This window comes from Anopheles aquasalis, chromosome 2 (genome assembly GCF_943734665.1).
Source record: "Anopheles aquasalis chromosome 2, idAnoAquaMG_Q_19, whole genome shotgun sequence".
NCBI lineage: Eukaryota > Metazoa > Arthropoda > Insecta > Diptera > Culicidae > Anopheles > Anopheles aquasalis.
This window is the reverse complement of record NC_064877.1, coordinates 33,827,501-33,847,500: the sequence shown is the minus strand read 5'-3', so window position 1 is coordinate 33,847,500 and position 20,000 is coordinate 33,827,501. Positions and strand designations below refer to the sequence as shown.

At 48.9% G+C, this 20,000-nt stretch overlaps 1 protein-coding gene across 11 annotated transcripts in view; it reads left to right on the top strand.

Moving 5' to 3' along the window:
• The window catches only part of LOC126573058 (CCR4-NOT transcription complex subunit 6-like), a 105,928-nt gene that overhangs the window by 78,577 nt on the left and 7,351 nt on the right, over positions 1-20,000 (top strand). Inside the window, exons 1-2 of one of the 11 annotated variants that reach the window (XM_050232857.1) lie at positions 19,629-19,672; positions 19,801-19,842. The exons of 9 other annotated variants lie outside the window; for them this stretch is intronic. In XM_050232857.1, the coding sequence (XP_050088814.1) occupies positions 19,639-19,672; positions 19,801-19,842 (76 nt within the window). In that variant the 5' untranslated portion in view covers positions 19,629-19,638. Of the gene's footprint in view, positions 1-19,628; positions 19,673-19,800; positions 19,843-20,000 lie in introns of those variants that run through there. One more of the 11 variants, XM_050232858.1, reaches the window with a different exon arrangement.

The following is a 20,000-nucleotide window of genomic DNA, read 5'->3' as shown; positions in this document are numbered from 1 at the left end:
TGGGGTAAAAGAGTGAAATTTTCTACCTCTTTTGGCAAGCACAGACAAGCACCCCCATCAGCCTTTTTGGAAGGGAAAACCAACTAAAATCGTGAAAGAGCATGAAAAGTAAAAACAAACTCTTTTTCTGCCACCCACCAACACAGACACTCAGATCTGTAGCATTCAGGTCTACGCCAACAATTCCTCCTCGGTCCCACCATTATGTTGTTGGTTGTGACTGTCTGCTGCTGCGGGGCGCTTTACCCCGGCATTTACTCGCTTCACTCCATTCTCCAGTAACTCCAAGTGCCATCGTGTCTGACCTGTCTGGAGGGGGCGGAAAATTGGTTTGAATTTCCCGCGCTATTTCACTCCTCCCACTGCCTCTCCCCGCCCGGGGGGCCACTCACTTCCAGGCGTTACAACGCGACATGATCCAAGCTCAACAACAACGATCGCTGCGTTGAGGCGCGCGCTAGTTCGAGCGGAAAGTTTTCCACGTGGCGTCAGAGTGTCTTGATTGGCTTCGGGGTGTGCAGAGAGAGAAGCAGAGGGGGAGGGTAGGGCATTTGCGAACCCAATTATGTATCTAGGGTGCAGCTAAGATGAGATGAGTGTTGGCTGCTATTGTGTTGGCGGCGGATCACCATCCTGATTCCCGATCGCAGACTCGAGAAAGAAAGGCCGGCTGGCTAGCCTGTGCATCAGAGCGAGCGCGCATCAACAGCAGTCCGTTGGATGAATTGGGATAAATTGCATCCCCTTCCCCAAGCCACGGTGTCGAACGACGAAAGTGAGTGCGCCCGCCGGAAGAAACCGCTTCAACAACTTAATTTGGCCAAAGACTGAACGTCCCCCCCGGGGGCCTTCCAACTTCGTGGTATATGATCCCTTCCCTTTCCAGTGCAGAACAAAGGTGCACTTTTGCCCCGCAGTTTTGTTGGTGTGCAAACAAAGTGGAGTTTTGCCATTTCCCGCCATTTACCACCAAAGAAAAAAGGGGGCCACGACGCACACTTTCGCTCTCCATTCGTTCCACACGCGGCATGCGCCACCGACGCATGAAACCGCCGCTCGATCGCCAGTAGAGCTCCAGGTTGTTCTTTGAATGAAAAAAAAAACGACCTGGTGCTGGAGCAAATTAAGATTGTCACTTGAAATACGGCCAGACAGTCTGCACTACACCCCTCCATCCCCTTTTTGGTGGCAGCATAGCAGGTTCGTGGCCTTTTATGTGGTCCGATGTTTCGCGGCGTGATAAAAAGGCGAATTTTCGTCGTTTTGTGTGGTTCCAAAATTGGTTCTCGGTCGCTCGCGTTCTCGCTCCCCATTCCCCATTCCACTGGACCATGTTTATGCATAATTCATGGACCTCGGGGGCCAGTCGTGGACATTTGTTTTTGTCGCCGGACCGGTCGACAAGCAAAACAAGTCCCGGTGACCGTCTCTTCTCCTCATGTCGCTGTTCACGAACTCTGCGTACCGACAAACGATCTTTTTTTGGCGATGAGATGAGATGCGTGCCATCATCCGCCCTTGTGTGGATGTGTCTCCTGCTTCCTGCTAAGACAATCGCGCTCATTGTGCGTACATCTCGGGAACCCTTACAAAAAAAAAAACACGAACCACTACACATTCTTGTTGCCCGCGGTCCTTGGAGGGCATCGATGGACTTTGATTTTGGCTTCGATTTTTTCCTTCTTGTTGAGTTTGGACTCGACAAAATGATTCCCAATTTTCGGTTTCAACAAACGGCGAGATTGTCCAGACTTTACAGATACATTCCTTGGACACAACCGCAATGTTGACCCTTGAGCGCGTCAACCCTATAGACGATCGACGACGATCCTCATCGATCGATCTTCGACAAATGGTATGCAGGTGACAAGGGAACGCTTGTAACTCTCCTGCTCGCACCCTCTATGCCCAAGGGACTCGCCGAGAAAAGGGCAAACGGTTGCCAGCCGGTTAGACAATCACACGCGGTACTATGTTCCTCGATCTCGGGGATCGCCTATGCTGTGTACAGCTTGTTTGTAGCATAAAAATTTGTTCAACTTCTTCTCGTCGTCTGTTTCCCTCTGTCGGTTTTGCTCAGGTGGCTTTATGATCGTCGTCCTGGGCTCGCACGAAACATGAAACCATTTATCGCTGTCAAAAATGGCTCGGGATTTGGCGAAGATCATTTGATATGCTCCTCCACCCCCTTGGTCTTGGTCCTCGGAAACCACCACCACCAGCATTGGTGTCTCGTATAACCTAGCGATCTTTCGGGCTTTCCGGTTTGGCCGTTTTTTTGTTGTTGTTGTCGTTTTCTGGCGAAGGGAACGTGTTCTCTGCGCGCGCATCGAATTCGAATCCAAATGCCGGCGACGCGTATTTTGGTGTATTCTCGCGCGCGCACCCCCTTGGCCGGGGGAGAGGGTAATTGTAATGATTTATTGTTTCTCGTTCATCGCGAAAAAAAAAACATGCCTATTAGAGTGTCCTGAGGGAAGCGTCAGCGAGAGCTCGCCCCTACTCTCCTCTGCCGTGGCGAAACCCGGGGGCAGGTCACGCCACCAGAAGAATGTGTTAATTTGGCGGCCCCTAGAGTAGAGTCCCATTTCACCATTTTTGCTGGCTGGTTTGAAGGTTTCTGCTTGTTGCTGTACACTAAACGATCGGAGTCAATATATATTTTATGGCAAATTTATTCCCACCTCCGCCCCTCCCTAGAGACCTTTCTTGGCTTCCCCCTGGGGGGGGGGGGGGGGGGGGGGTGGGCTAATCGATTCACTAATCACAGCTATTACTAGCGGGCGCGCGGACTACGAACGTGGAATCCGATTTTCGGCGGAGATGGGACGCGAGAAATGGCATTTCCACATTCGGAAGCGGTCAAGAGAAATGGTGTTTCGTTTTTAACGATCGGCCTCTCTCTTCCTATCGTTTGTTGGCTTCTCTGGTTTGTTGATTGAAACGAAGAAAGTCATTTATCATACGTTTGACCTATAACTGTGCAAACTTTGACGTAAGTAAGATCGATTTCGCCTGGAGCATGGTTTCTGTTGTGATTACAAGCAGAGAGATTAGACGCTGTGTGCGGGTTTCCTCGCTTCTCTTTTTCTCTCTCTCTCTCTCTGCTCCTCTGCCCTTTCGCAGAAAAGATCCTGTTGATTACTTTCTATCCTGTGTTCTATCCTGCTGCTATCCCCGGACCGCCTGCTCGATGTGGATCTCATGAGAAAGGTTGATCGTAACCACTTGACATAAGCAATTCTCGCTCAACAGTCGCCCCACCGATGAGGTTTATCCGATCGCACAAGAACGTAGTAATGAGATGGCATCCACACTCCAATCTCGGTGAGATAGGGAAGTTGTGCTATCGTTTATTTTATTATTTTATGTTCTTGAATTGAATGCAATCCCCTCCTGTTCCGGCGCCGGCTATGGTCCTAGCTCCTGTTGCATACCGTCACCACCAGAAGAAGCGCACCGCAACGGACCCATCTACTCGGGCCCGTAAGATCCGGGGCTGAGAAACGCGATTAAAATGCAATCTTTAGCTGTGCCGCGACTGCAAGCCACACGTACGCATTCCGATAATGGAAATCCACACACAGTCACCCGGGGGGTAAGCGAATGATCTTCTCGTCGATACCGCGCGATATCTTATCACCTGCTGTGATGATCGTTTCCGATCACTTTTCCACCGCGCACAGCGCGTGCATTCAAACTGCGAACGGTAACGGCAAAAAAAAGGAACTCGTTTCTACTTCCCTCTTTGGTCAATGGACTCTCTTTCAACATTTTGCACTGGTCAGTTCCACCACCACCACAAAGGCCACCCACCAATCTCTGTTTGATCGATCGATAAAAGGATGCAAAATTGCACCGAAAATCAACTACCATTTGTGGTTCTGCCGGTGTCCTGGTGCTGGAATTTAATGCTCATTCATTCGTTCATTGAAGAATGGCCCCAAAAAGACGACTCCAGGTCACATTGATCGTGTAAACCACAAATCCCCTCTCCGCCGTCGTCGCGCCGAAATCCAAATTGACACTGACGGATTTGAGTGTTCGGAACCGGAGCCCCGATCGAAAAGGTCTGCTCCACGACGCTCTTTATATCATGATTTGTTGGCAGTTTCGTCTTCTTATTCACTGGTTTTTGCTGTTGTTGTTGGTGTTGTTTTTGGGCGCTGCGCCCGCCCCCTCCACACACATGATACGTGACACGTTGCAATCGATCTTCCCGTGTGGCCGCGCGCTGCGCTGTCGCCATCAATCGTGAGTGCGATCTTGTTCGAGAATCGTTCCACTTGACGGTTCTTACTGTAGGCCCCTCTCTCTCTCTCTCTCTCTCGCTCACCCCGCCTCGCTCCTGTGTTTGTTTGCGGTGTTTGCCGCGTTCTAAATACCATTGCCGATTGGCGGCGACTTATTTGTTGGACTGTCGTTGTTGAGGTTGAGCACATCACACACGTTCAATCCACTTGAACCTTAGGCGCGCTCGAAGTACGCTCATAAGTTGTACGTCGCGAGAACGAAATCCGAAATCTTGACCTTTGCATACGCGGCCGAGATCGGGCACCACCGACCGACCGACCGACCGACCGACCGGGTTGACTGATCCACAAATTGCTCCCCGTGACTGAGTGGGGTTCTGTGTCGCGACAAAGCGCTCGCTTCTTCTTGAGCGATCCCATCGCGCACCCCAAAACCATCGTTCATCGTTGTTTACGCACAAGTCCCCGTCTGTGCGCACTCGTTTTTTTTATTCCTCTCAGAGATCCAACCATGAGTATGCCCTTTTGTTGCTGTCGATCGTGGCTCTGGTTTGGCTGGCGAGCGCAACCCATCACCGGCCGCCAACAAGATCATTAGGTTGCGGGTGCTCAATTGTTTCTCTATTGTGAATATTGAAATGTTCGCCACGCCACGGCGCGATACGTAAATTAGGGTCTGCGTCAACAGACCGCCGTTCGCCGATGCAGTGTGCAGCGTGTGTTGTATTGATGGACGGTGACTTGCATCTCACGCCGTTGTTGTGGTTGCGTATTGTGTAGATTATGAAGACGTTTTGGCTGCTTAAATTGCAGTCTTCCAGAAATTCATATTCAAACATCGCCGTACAGCTTTTGGGCATCCACGCCGGTGGGTATTCATTACGCAAGATCGTTGTTAATTAAGGACTTATCACACTTGGGTTCATCGCTAAGCGAGCGAAGAGCGTTCGCTTTATGACAACTCTCGCCAATACATGCGCAATCCAAATATGATAATTATCGACGAGCCACTTACCATTATTATTTGCGTTCGATGCAGTAAAGGTCAATTAAGGAAGGTGATAAAATTGAGTTATTTGCCTCTTAAGGTGTGTCCAATCGTCTGTTTCACCCTTTTAATCCCTTGCACATTTGCGCCCCTATTTTTACGACGTCTTTACGCTGTGTTAAGCATTCTGTTATGCGCGAAGAAGTCCTTTTACTGCACTACGCCAGCTGTACGTGTGCCAGGTTTGGCTTGGGTGAATGGAGGTTCAAATATTTAAATGAATTCAGCAGTGTTGCACCTCGCTTCACTCGAGGTGTTATAAATTGAAGTGTTATGAGGTGAGGTCCAAGAGGACACCTTGCAGCTGTTCGGCGACCCAAAAGAAGCGATCCGGCGATATCTCGATCTCCTGCCAACCGACAACGGGGTAGCCAACAATCACATTATATTGGCCATTAAAAATGCATTCTCGCGGAACGCACCTGGTGTCACATAATTGCACACATTCCTAACGGTACCACGGGGGGTGTGCAGCCGTTTTGTTCGCTCGCTTCTTGCTTGGTCAGCTGAGCGATGCGAGCTTGATTTGATGGCTGCGGTCAACCGCTGAGGGTGGATACGACGACGCGTGAAAAGGTGTGAAAGTTGTTTGTCCTTGCGTTCTTTGCCGGTCAAATCTGAGCTGCATTTGCATTTATGGCTGACCAGGGCAGGTGCAGATGCGTTTACTGTGCATATCTGGTTGCACACGGAGGTGCCCTTTTCGTTGGTTAAATGTCACCGAATGATTACGACACACAATCTGAACAGCATCGCAAATCGTTTCGTTGTTCGCTGAAGATAAGCAACTGAATTGTTTCCACGCAACGTGGCTCACTGGCAAATCCATGCAGAATGTGTTACCGTTTACGGTTTAATTTGTTGCCTAGCTGATATTTATCTAGACTCTACCAACTCTTTAATTATTACATTACATTGTTTAACATCGATTTCTCCTGTTTGTTGCCCATCACGTTTTCATGCTCAGAGCATCGGATGAATTACTGCAAAAAAACAATTCTGCAGAGCTCTACAGCCTGCAGCTATTGATCAAGCCGTTGACACATTGCCTGCCTGCGTGTTGCCTCCGTTTACATGCGTTCCATGTCATGTTGTAATCAATGTAAAGATCGATTCTCAGGTAGTACTGCTGCGGATGATATTTCATTTAACCTTTTCCCCTTTTTATCCGCGGCTTCGCCGAGAACCGTCTGCTTTCCGAGCAGCAGTGATCGAACAGAATGGCTCTAACCTCGCTAGGAATCCAGTATGATCCTAGCATAACCGCTGAACAAGATGCTAGCAACAATGTATTGTGGTAGGATGGGGATTCTGGCATTATCGGGGAATATTTATCTGTTCGCTCTTCCCTGGGGATGAGCCGCCGTTTGGCACAATACATTGGCCGCATCTAGAATCTTGCTGTGCCCACGCCACGCCAGCATCACTGAGCTTGCGTTGATTTCGATTTAATGTGTCATTCCTGGGTTTTGCTCTCTGCGCATCCAGCCAGCCAGGGCGCACCGTAGGTGCTGAAGGCATAAAATAGCGGCTTGTTTGTGGGGCTTCGCCTTCGATTCACTTCTAACGATCTCTGCCATATGATAACGATGCGGCGAATGATGATGATGATGATGATGATGACGATGATGAATAACACATCACCTCCAGAGCGCGCGCTATTCATTGGCGTCGATGTCTAAAAAGGGAACGAAAGATTTCAATCGCCGTGATAGCGACGAACCCATTCACGGTTAAGTTAACTCGATTTTATTTCTTTACCAATTCGTTCGTTGGCTCGAAGCGCTGTTCGAGTTTTTCTTTGTTTTTTCTCTTTTTTCTTCATCCATTTCCTGGCGCCTTGTGCTGAATACAAAGAAAAGGAATGTACTGTTGTCAACTGCCCGCCCGCGTAGGGCACACGTTCATAATATATTATATCCTATTCCGTTCAGCTCGCGCCACTGTTCTCTGTCCCGGGGGTGCATTCTACTTACCCCAGCACATGTTGTTCATCATGCAATCTCGCCTATTGAGTATCGAGTGCTTTCTGTTTCGTCTTCACTCGCTGGCTTCATCAAGCCATTTGCATTCCCTTATGGAAATCGCACTAAACAATAGACAATAACAGGGAACCATTCGTCACGATGCGTGTATTTGCTGGTTTGATTACAGTATAAAAACGTCATTCGAGTGTCGTCGCATTACCGTTCTGGATTAATAAAAAAAAATAAATAATAACGCTTCGAAGCGTTGAAATGATGTATGGCAAACGCGTACGAATCGGAGCACAATGTTGGTTTTGCAATGAATGGTCACAGTGTGTACGCTTCGAACGAGCAGGCAAATGGTACAGGATTGAATATTACTTTATAAGAAGAGCACATAACTCAAGTCATCCATTTGACACATTTTACGTTGCACATATTCGTATATCTTGGCTATGTGACGGCATTGGGCGGATTTATTTTATAAAATTTTCCTTACAAAAAAATCTGTAGCGAATAATTTTGCCCTCGCTTTAATAGTGCGACGACCAACATGCTCCCCAATCTAATGGGTCGCTCACGAGACAATCGTTATGTGTTGCTCACCACCAAACCATACGACGGATCCTGCGACACGGGTACGCATCACCGTAATTGCCGCTCAATTACAGTAATCGCTGGCAATCATTGCAAGTTGCTTCAAGCCGAAAAAAAGGATCGCTAGAAGATCTTCCACGGAACCGCTCTAAACGTCGCTTGAGTGATGGATCTGGCCTCACTCACCGTCGTGAGGTGATCGAAGTAATCGCATCTTTTTTTTCTCATACAAATCCCAAACACTGCTATGGATGGTGCATTGTTTGATAATTTGACTTGCGGTATATTGCATATGATCACTTACCGCTGGCAAAGATCTGGTCGGGAATGGAAAGAAAATGGGTGGTCTTGATGCATCAGTGTCAGTTTTTTTTGTTTGGTTTGCAAATGCCGTTGTTTCTGTATGCTGTGCGATTTGTCATTCATATCGCGTTCTTCGCGAAAACGGCAACAGCTCCGGCCACTCAATCATTCGTCGCCAGACAGGTTCAACTGTTATGTGGTGCCCAAGTTGATTGATTTAGGATCTTTTCCTTTTTTTTATTTCATTCTCGTTTTGAACTTGTATTTATTTTCGGTCATATTTTTTCTGCTCAGTTTCACCCGTAACATGACACACTTAATCTCGGATAAGGCGATAAACATCTTTCCAATTTGGGGTTACCTCTTCCAAACCGATCGTTTCGGGGGATCGCTTCTGTTCGCTTCAACGCATCCAACTTCGATGCGCACGGCGTAAAACGATAGGGAAAAGCAGCAAAATTATAGTTATCAGTCTTGCAGAAATCCACTCTAATTGGCGTTTGCTTGCACAGATAAATGTCGAAAGTATCGTTTCATTTTTTGTTTGATATCAATTAAGGATCACGAGTGGATGAAGCGGCGTGTGCTTCGAGCCATTAATGAACGTTTTTGACCTCATCTGGCATTGCGAATCGACATCCGCTCAACATCACTTGATAATAATAATAATAGTAATAAGGAAACCCCCTACAAAAGACGAAGATAAGAGGAAAAGCATATCACTTATCGAACACACGCTCGTATGAACAATTGGCCAACAATTACACAAAAAAAACCCTCAGATAATGGAGACGTTGCTACTTCTAATAGTGTTGAGAAAGCACACCGAGCAGTCAACCAGAAATGTTCTAAAACAATCGTAACCAGTTCCACAATCCAACAGAGTGTATAAAAAACTGCAAAAACAAACGAAAAAAAATAAGACCGCTGCTGACAGTCAGTTGTCAACAGAAGTGACATGGAATGCCGCCAACGGGATTAAGATGGTGGTGATGGACCGCGGAACCCTTCCCAAACTCCAGTTCCATTTTGGTCCCGCTTTACGACGTGAAAGCGGCTCTGACATAGACGTCTACCGCGGGATTGGATTTCACCGTCCTGCCCCGTGATCGTGTCAAAGTTCTAAAGCAGAAGAATTAACGATGACCCCTGCGTCGAGTCCCCATCGTTGGGCCCTTGTTCGCACATTTCATACACGCATATCCTCGAAATCCTGTCTTTCAGGCGTGTTAAACAGTTCGTTGACCTATGAGATGGTACGAGAGGAATCAACCAGGCCTGCCAGCAGCAGCAGCAGCAGCATGCCCGTCCCGGGGCATGGATCCAAACGTCTATAGTCCAGTGAAATGGACAGTAGACACAGTAGAAACACGCTGCTAGAGGAAAGCGGCCATTAAAATCTAATCCTACAAGCCTTAAATTAATTACTTAAATGGCAGGGCCGGCCGGGAAGCGCGAAGATAAACACAAAGCAGTCGTGGCAGCTGGAAAGGGTAAAACTGGTAGAAACCCCAAAGGGTAACGTAGAGATAAGATTATGTAAGAAGAGGCCGCCCACCGGCCGATCTTCACATGGTCATTGTGGTAATGGCGTGGTAGCGGTTGTCGAGATCGGCTGCGAGGCGTCGCCGTTCTGCCCAACGGGGTGGGCCCCCGGAGCTAAGCGGGTGAAATTGTGTTTGCAGGAATGTTGTGCTAATAGAATTCCAATCGCTGACTTCCCCCCCCCCCCCCCCCCCCATCAGCTTGGCAGCAAAATCAACCGAATCCTGCTAAATGGTTCCCAAAAGAGGATTAAGACGACTCATTGTTAATTTTTGTTTATGGCATCGTGAAAGTAATTTATGATAGATGCTATTCTCTTAACGCAACATAAACAAACATAAGTTAAGTCATTCAAACTGTGTTTTTTTTTTCATTTGGTAATCTTGTTTTACGATACAAGAGTTAGATTGAGCATTTACATTTTCAATCATTGAAACACGCTTCGTTTTCCGTTTTTGATTGCTTTCGCTCTAACCGGCATCATCATCACCATCGTCGTCATCATCATTTCGCGCTCTATTCAACCAAACAGGCTGGCGAGAGGACAGAGCGAAATCTTTAATGTACCATTTAGTTTAGGTTTCGGGGATTTTGTCGAATTGATTTCAACCTTCGCTAGTTGCCCGATACTGACGATGCGGTTCACTTCTAACGAGCTTTTGTAACGTTCTAAGCTCCACTTCGCATGTGATAGCTTTATGTGCCAATCTCGGGGAGGCACGGGAACGAACGCACCACACAACAAACAACCTTTGGGTCATGCTAGATCTAAAACGGTTTGGCCTCAGGGTTCTAACATGAGGTTCGAGAACGTTTACCCAGCGGCGGTGTGATTGTGTTATAATGGTCTCTCGCAGAAGGTCACCGTTAAACCCTCCTTCCGTTCCTCCCGTCCATTCCGATCTGTGTCTAATTTTGTCTATTTTATACTAACCGCAATTGTTGTTGCCTACTGAAGGTGCCGACTCGCCGTTGGTGCATGGTTTTCACGTCCTCGTTGTTGATCGTTAAGCCGAGATAATCTCAAATTTGGCGGAAAAGGACGCCAAAATAGAGGCGAAGAAAAGTTACCGAGCTAGAAAAGTGTGCGGTGCGGATCTGCAAGACGAATCGGCCGGCCACCACCATAATCCGCAAACAGCGCGCGGGCGCGCGTGTGTGAAAGCATGGTCGTCACGTTGGTGAAAAGATTTATTGTGAACGTTGCCGCCGGACGGACGAACGGACGATTGGACAGACTGCCAAAAACTGGAGAGCAAGAAATGGGGCGAAGAGAGCACCATTATCTTCCATCATCGCTCTGCTTTACTAGGGCGCGAAGAATTCGCGATCATCCGCGATCTCGCTGTGCCAGCAGTAGTGCTGTGGGAATTTGGCTGCCCGGCTAGCGCCAGCCATCACCGTGCACTAACGTGTAACCATCTTACATTAGCTTTGGTGTCAACAACGTCATTTAGCTCGTCTTCTTCGGCGCGGCGTTCAAACGAGACGTATAATAAATGGTGTGTTCCATTAGCCCGAGCGATTAATTGAATTTAATTTCCACGCCTAATTGGGTGTAAAATGATTCCTAATCCACAATGGGTGTGCCCGAATGTGTGTTTTTTTTGGGAGGTTTGTTATGCTCCTGCAATCGCTGGTGACATCAGCACGGGTGAAATGTGTTCTTCAATTCTATTAATGGTTTTATGTTAATTCACTTGTTAGGCATCCGGTTTAACATGTATGTTAATACGGTGACCCTAAAGCAATCCGCGTGTTAATCATCTTCGATCGCTCCTCTACTAACATGTGTTGGCAATCAGACAAATCTACAACAACAACAAAAATCAAACATTCCAACGAGAATCAACGGAATTCCCAATTTAAGCTCATTTGCATCATCGGCGAATATTAAGGGAACGAAAAATGGAAAACCATGGGGGAAAAAACAACAACTACGATCTCGATTCGATACCGATGCACCTTTTCCGGCTGACTTAATGGGTTGGGTCCCTCCCTTCCCCCGTTCCCCATTTTTTCAGTGTGTCGTAACACTGGATGATCACGAATCGCAAAGATCGCGACACATCGTGCAAACAATGACTGCCTGTGCGATTCGATTCGAGTGCGATATCGCCTGGTAGCGTTCTTGGAATTCCTGCACGTCATGCTTTTTGCTACTTTTAAATCAAACCAGAAGTGGAGGAGTAGGAGGAGGCACTACACTACTAACATCATTCCCCTTGCCGTGTCGTCCTCCGTCGGGCGCACCGGGGTCCATCTCGAGAAGCATACAAACAACCGGCGCGGCCACACTACGAGGGCGCGCGCGCGAGCGCTGGTAAATTGTCGACAGATTAGCCCTCAGCAATCTGTCCTGCCACCCGGGGGAGCAGGAGTGCTGCACGAGCTAGCGCATGTGTCACTGGTGCAACGCGTGGTGACGTACAGCTCTGGGACGGCAAGGGAGAGCCTTCCGCGCCCCGCTCGTGTTTATTTAATCGCCCGTTCACCGCCCGAGACGCAAAAGACAGACAGAGCTTTGCTGTTCTTCACTGTGTTGCGTCTGCGATCGTATCTCCATCCACCTGATGCAGCGATTGATGATCCCCGAGCCGTTTGTGGATGCGAAACCAGTGGTGCACCACTGCACCGGTTGGTGGTCAACGGTGTGGAGAAGGCGGCGGGTTCGGCATGATCGACTCACCGACGACCGGGGGTTCCCCACCCGCTGAGAGTCCCGCCGGGAAGTGCTAAATTAAATATTAACCCCCAAAGGTGTGGAATCCGGTCGGCTGGTCGGTCGATCGATCGTGTTTGTGGACTCCCTGCTCACAACTGCTGATTGCACAATCACAAACCCGCAAACTTCCGCCCCCAGGATGTGCTGAGCAGGTTAAAACAAAATATAGCCAAGGTTAGGGAAACATTTGCACATCGTGGTCCGTCGATTGGTCGGTCGGTCCGTTGTTCAATGCCAGCTGATGATCTTCGGTGATCCAGGTGATCGGTCAACAAACGTCAATAAACATCTGTTCCTTGTGCAGCGTTCAAAAAAAGAAAAAAAAAGAAAAACGCATATAAATGATCGATTCCATTTGAGTAGAGCTGTTCAACACACTAAGCATTGGTTTAAGGGTGCATCGTTAAACTTTGAATCAAATCTTAAAGCAAGCGACGAAACGATCCTCTCAGTAGATCGCGATCGATCGCGCGGGCGCGCGCGCGCAATAAACGCTCTTGCTCTGGCAGTATTCTGATTTAATAAATAAAAACAGCGATTAAAGGTCAAGACTCACTCGCGAGAGAGAGAGAGGTCCCGAGAGGCCAACTTCCATTTAGCACCCGAGTAATTAAATCCAAACGAAACAACCTTGGCACCGACCCCCTCCCCGGCACGGATTGCAGTGCAATCGACAACGAATAGACCTAATACCAGTGGTGGCTTTAGCCACCCGTAAGCCACGACCACAAAACGACCTGCTGCAGCAGAGCGACGCTCTCGGAGCAAGATCAAATCAAACCATGAAGCGAAATCCAATCGAACAACACACAGATCGTTAGATATCATTGCGATTCCGTCGCGGCGCTGTGGATGCTTATTAGTGTGCCCGACCGCTGCTTCGCACATATGGCAATCGGGGGGACTGATGAGGATGATGATGATGATGATGCTGGCCCGATAGAGGAGCCAATGGTCCTAGAAACAAAAACGCACACGCGAACGTTCACGATCTTAACCAGTAACTAATGGTCGGTACAGCAGAGCAGAGAGTTCGATCTGTAGCGATCTGTCGTAGAAGGAGAAGCAGTATTTTATGCTGACCTTCCCCCGCACCGCAACCGCAACCGGTTAACATTCGATGGAACAGAAAATGGCGATCGTTCTGATAAGTGAATTGGTTACCCTCCTTTTTTAGTTCTTTTAGCTGCAATTTAATGGTAAATTCTTTGAACGCGAAGGATCACTTAATGATGTCGCTTTATTTAGAACGCTGCTGCTATTAATTAGCAGTGTGCGCGACCTTTATGTTGGATAGATGTTGATGTGAATTTGGTTCAATCTTGGTAAATGACGAAGGTGATTTTAGAACGAATGAAAAGTTTGAGAACATAAAGTATGCCTTATCATTTGCATATCGGGGTAGATAGTCAACATTTCCTGGTCAGTTTGAATAAATTATTCCTGTGTCTATTTAATGATGAACGATCACCGAGAGCGCTGCAGATAGGAAGTCGCCGTGTCGCATAAATCCGCCAGGTAGTCAGCTCCTTCAGGTGATGTATGAGACATCCCGCTTGATAATATATTTCAATTCACTTCACCAACCGCACCAGAAGAGTGGTGCTGGCTTCGTTCCGCTGCTGCAACTGTCACTTGCGAACTGAAGATCGTTCGTGGACGATGATGCCCCTTCACCTCCGCAGACAAACAGACCAGTGCATCACCGTGGTTAGCCGATAGTGCTGAATGAAAAGTGCACAACCACAGGGAATGCGCGTACGTTGATTAGCGGATGGTGAGCATCAGCGGTCAGAAAACACAGCAAGTGCAAGATGACTGTGAATGACTTGGTAGTGAATGGACTGGCGCTGCGGTGATGCTGTCAAGTGATCCCGCAACTGCCCAACTTGCTCTCGATCCTCCTCCTCTTCCGGCTGTCAACTGTAATGGTACGATGGTAATGTTTAGATAGACTTTCAGCGGAGACAGAGTCGAATGGGAATGGACGCGTGAGCAAAGCGAAAATGTATGCAAACATCATAATTTTCACCCATGTTATGTCTGTCCACCACAGTGCATCCACACCATTCAACGATCGTTGCATTTGCAGGGGGGGTGTTGGTGGTGCTCTTGTTTAAGATTCAATGAAACAGCCCGATCTCATCGCCGATACCACGGCCACACGGTGCTGGCTGTCTGCTTTCCGTGTTCCGTTTTTTTTTGCGCGATGTGGCGATCGGCGAAGTTTCCCCGGACTCACTCTCGAGCTCAATCTTTGGTGAGATGTTAGAAAAGTAAAAGGAGAACGAAGGGAGGAGAAAAGAATGGGGGAAGGAGGATGTGGACCGATCCCGGGCGGCCGAGACATTGGCCACCTTTTTGTGTGTCTTCATTGCCTTCCACCATTCCGCCAAATCTTCATTCAATCTCTCTCTCTCTCCGCCGAGTCCAGGCCAGTCCAGTCGACGTCCCTCTCGTTGCTGATGACGGCTTGTACGAGATTGTTATGAGATCCATCTCCTCCCCCCCTTGTAATGGAAGAATAGAGAGGGATAGGACATGCGGCTGGCCACTGGCCTGGCTCGCCCGCTGGCTCGCTGGCTAGCTGGATGGAATGAGCAGAGTGACACCTCTTCAAACATAATCATCACGTTGCCATCGGACACCGGTTGGCGCACGCGGGAACACGTTTTGCACTTGAGCTCTGGAGCAAAGCCCCCCCCCCCCCCCCCCCCCCCCGAATCCATGGCAGCGGAACACTTTTCCTCCGAAAGGAAAAATCGAAATTCATTCCCCTGAACGCGGGCGCGCGCGCGCGAGCGAGAAACGTTAAATCCGACGCAGCGGATAGATAAACAAATAAATAATGGTAAGCGATTTAGCATTTTCTTTCTTTTTTTTTCCCCCGCTGGCCCATTTCGCGCTCGAGCTGCATTTTGAAAATCGGTGTCGGCGATTTTGTGTCCAATGAGGGAAGAGGGAGAGGGGGGGGGGGGGTTGCTGGTATGGAGTGGGTGTCTGGGTTCGCCCGGGGGGAGATTTTCCCAAACAGATTTCACTCTCTTACTCTCTCTCTCTCCTGGCTGTTCTGGCTGATCAAGGGTAAGCTGGGCTCCTCCTCCATTGGGAGCGAGGCAACTCGGTGGTTGTGTGCAGCATAGCGCTTTCGAACCAGCAGGATTCCCTTTTTGGGGCAGAGGGCTTTGCATCCTCTTTACATTCAAGTGATTCTGTATTAATATCTGTAGGAAATAGGAAATGCTGATTTCACATTCTTTTTTTTTTAACATATATAAGGACGGAAAAAGCTCACAAAAGAGTCGACCACAGAATGTGAAATCACAAATATACGGCTCGTTTGTGATTTCACATTCTGTGGTCGACTCTTTTGTGAGCTTTTTCCCCCTGGCGATCTAATGATCATCTAACGATCACCAAGTTTCATGCTGATGATGAAGCACCAAACTGTCATCCAGGTTTTCTGCCTACATTACACTCGCTTTCCATACTCTTATTTCATGCTGCTGTCTATGGCAACACATTGCGAGCATAATTGGCCGCTCGAGACTTGCCCGGACGAGACTTGTAAACGATCAATCTGCAGAATGGAATTTCATACTTCTAGTTCCTCCCCCACAGGATTAGTGTTTCCGTAGGATGCTGTGGATACATGTTGCTTTGTTTCCCCCCTCTCCTCCACCCATTATGCATCCCCACGGACCTCACCGACATGCTTGCAATTAATATCTGCCATCATTCACCATCCACCTACGTACGTGACGTAGATCGTTATAAAAAGGGGGACGGCGCAACATTCCGCAAAGGGCTAACGACCCCTTTTTGGCGTCCCAGGGGTGGCTGGAACGAAGACTTTCTTAAAATTAGCTAGCACGTAAGATCGCTAGTAACATGGAGACTTTCATGCGACGTAAATAACGAAAAGTGTCCTTTTCCCCTCCACTTCCTGTCAATACACGTCGCTCGCTAATAGAAATGCCAGAATGAAATAAATCGAAAAGGAAATAACCTCCCAGAGAGAGGTGCAACAGCAGCTGCAGCAGCAGCACTGAAACAACGCTTTACCCCATTCCTGACGTGCGCACGGAACTGTTGAGCCGCACAACAGGTAACAAGCCATCATCATCGCACACAAAACGTCCCACGCACCACCACCACAGCGCCTACCCACTACAACACTCCGTCCGCCGGTTGAGATGCATAAATTCCTACAGTCCGAAGTCATGTCCATGTGTCAAACCGTCACCGATCGTCGCTGGTGCACCCGGTGAACGTGAACCCGGGCGACTTGTGTTGCGAAACTGTGCCACCCGAACCGAGGGATGGGATCATCGGAACATTAGCTCCATTAGTAAGCTAATGGTGTGAATAATGGCGCGTACTGCCGCGTGAACGACCACCAACCAACCGACCGACCGACCGATCCTCGGATAGTTCTCGGTTCGTCGAGTGATTTATGCGCTGGCCCCATCTTTCGCTCCCCCGAACCCACCAATGGCCGGTCGTGATAAAATGGCAATCCGTGCGCGTCCGTGCGTCATTCGTGCATCGTGCTGGTTCTAGAATGCACAAGTGGTTTTCTTTCTGTTTGAAATGAAAATTGCTCGCTCTTCTACAACACGAATTGCGCTAATAGAAGCGTGACGATCTACTAGGTAGGATCAGCGCCTCGCTGCCGTATCTCGCCGTTCCTGTTCATCCGACAGACTGCTGCACTCCACTTAACCAGTAAACGGATTGCTACCGTTTACCGGCAATCCATTCCACTCCATTACGTTTGCACACCCACAGCATCTGCACAGCAATCCACGAATGTCAATTCGAGGTGCAGTGCCACAGGAACACGGCTACAAACGTTTGTGAGGGGGGTTGTGGTTAAGTTTTTAGGGTGAGCGATCCTCTATGGCAGCAGCTCCATGGCCCGCCAGTCACACCTTGTTCTGGGTGCACTCGATCCGATCGATGGATCGTGGGCTTCGGCGCGCACACTGCAAGCGCAATCGTTGATTGGCTACTGGGTGGCTTTGGACAGCTTCTCGTTGTTGTTGTTGCGACTGCAACTGCTGTGTTGTGTTGGCCCATCACAAAGCCAACCCTCCGGCCCCATCCGCGTCTTTATCGCGATTGTAGGCTCATTGAGCAGTGGTTGGACAGGGCAGAGCAGAGAGCAGAGAGCAGAGAGCTTCACTCTTAATTACCAACCCATTCTACTACTCGAGCTGCTGCCGTCCGCTCGAAGATCGAACGTCGTAATCCTCCTTCTACCGAGTAGCTGCTGCTGCATCTCACGATGCTCTGACTACCGCCAGGTCGGTCGGTTCGGCGAGGTCTATTCGTTCGATGTATGGATGATTTGCACTAAACTTCCTCCAATTAAAGGCTAATACAATATCGTCTTGGGTCGCTACTAGTGGCAGAGAGATCCACAAGAGAGGGAGGGCGAACAAGGAGATTGAATCGCGAGAGGTCTGCTTGGGGTCTAAATAATTTGTAGCTCGATTCTAGGGCAAACCCTCGACCACCGTCGTCATCCCACGGTCGGCACTCGGCGGTGGCAAGTACCCCCTGAGCCGGAGTGTAGCCGGAGTGACGTGAAACAACAAACACGGCAACCTGCACGCCGCTGCACGGAACGAAAGCAAGCGGACAACAGAGCAAACCACGGGAAGAACCCAAACAAAACAACGCGAACGACTCCAACAAACATGTTGTCAACAGGCAAAACGGCAACGGGCAAACACTACAGAACTCGTCAGAGCCCGCCAGTCATTCTGTCAGCCTGGCGCGGTGGCGACAAATGACACTCTCTGCCTCTAGGCTGCACCTTCCGGTAGAAGTAGCAGCCAGTCAGTCAGTCATTCAGGCAGTCAACCACAGAGCGAGCTTCAACCAAGCGATACACCGACCAAGATACCCTTTTGGCCCTTCCGGTTCGCTGATCTGGCCAATTTGTTGTTGCTACACATTCGGTTTGCTCGCGGAGGTCGGTTCGTCGTGGTGCTGATGTGGATGCATGCCAGCTTACAGGAGGAGGAGGAGGGGTGGATAATTCTGCACACGAACCCTTAACTTAACCCACTTCTCTCTCTCTCTCTCTCTCTCTGGTAGCCATTTCCGCTCTCCGCCGGTTATCACCAGCATGGGATTGAAGACACTGCGCACGAGGAATATCGAGCGGCAGCGACGGCAGTCACACATATCTGGGCGAGGTATCTTTGGGTTGATTTATTGGTCCCTCGGTTATTAGCGCGACCCAGTTCTGGTCAGTACGCTTCCTCCGAGCCTTCCGAGGACAAGTGGCAAAGTGAAGTTTTGAATTGGTGAAGAAAGAGCAGTAGCGTAGGAGCGAGACAGACGGCAGCTAATTGCTTGACCTTAGCATTCGTATGGGGCGCATGGGATGGATGGATGGTTGGTGGTCTGGCCACGGTGCAACCGTTACGCCCTTTGCCTCTTTGTGTTCAAAAAGGAACACTTTGTCTGGTCCTAGCCGCTTCATCACCGGTTTCACCGTGGATACGATCGGTTATCGGTTTGCCTTTCGATATGGCGGAAGTAGTAACCAGTTGCTGGGATAGAGCGAAAGCACCACCAACAGCACCCTTCGACGACAGATTCATCGCTAGGATTTGCATGCACGCCTATCTTGGACCGCCGGTACACGGCACACGGCACCTTCTCCCTCCGATCGATGGTCGAATTGATACGCACCGTGGTCCTACCGGGAAGACAATGATCCGGGAGATTTTTGCTTTTTTTTGTACTTCTCTTTCATTGTGGTACTCGCAAATGCTGCAGCTGCAGTATCTGCGAATCAACGAACCAAGCAACCGATGTGCAATGATTTGTGGTGCGCCAGGAAAGACCATAAATGTGGATGCGATAGAGAGAGAAGTGTCGTTTAAAGCATGGTCTGCGTAGATAGGGCAGGAATGGAAGAAAAAGGAGCAAAAAAAACCCCTAGAGAGGAACAAATAAGCCTCCTCGAAACAGTTGACAGCCGAGACAGACAGAGTGAGTGTGCGTTCTGTTCCCGTACACCCCCAGTATAAAGTAACTCCCGAGGTCTCGTTAGCAGAGATGCCTGGCTGCTGCTACTGTTCTGCTCGATACTGTACGACCGGAGTGTTTCATCTACATTGTAGTAAGCTGTGCGTTTTGTTTTTGGGCCGGCCAGGAGCCTGAGTGGACATTGCGCTGATGAAGCAAGTTCGAACATACCGCAGAAGGAAGGGTAACATCGGATATATTCAGCATTTTATTTCGTTTCTCCAAGTGTAATTGTGTTAACAAGAGGTTCTAAATTCAAATTTTAAATCATCGTCCACCCTAACTTAAATCATCAATTGCTTGGAAGAAAAGGTACAACAATCGCTCGCCTCGGCCAACTGGGAGTACAAGGGGGTAAAAGTATGTTACTGGGGCTAATCGTGGGCCGCTCCGTACTGTCACGCAATTTAATTTCTGTCTACCAGCAACGCCGCCGCCATCGTTAGCGTTGAACCTTTCAGCGAAAGGTTACAGCAAAATACGATCTGCATACCCCCTCCCCTGCCAGCAGG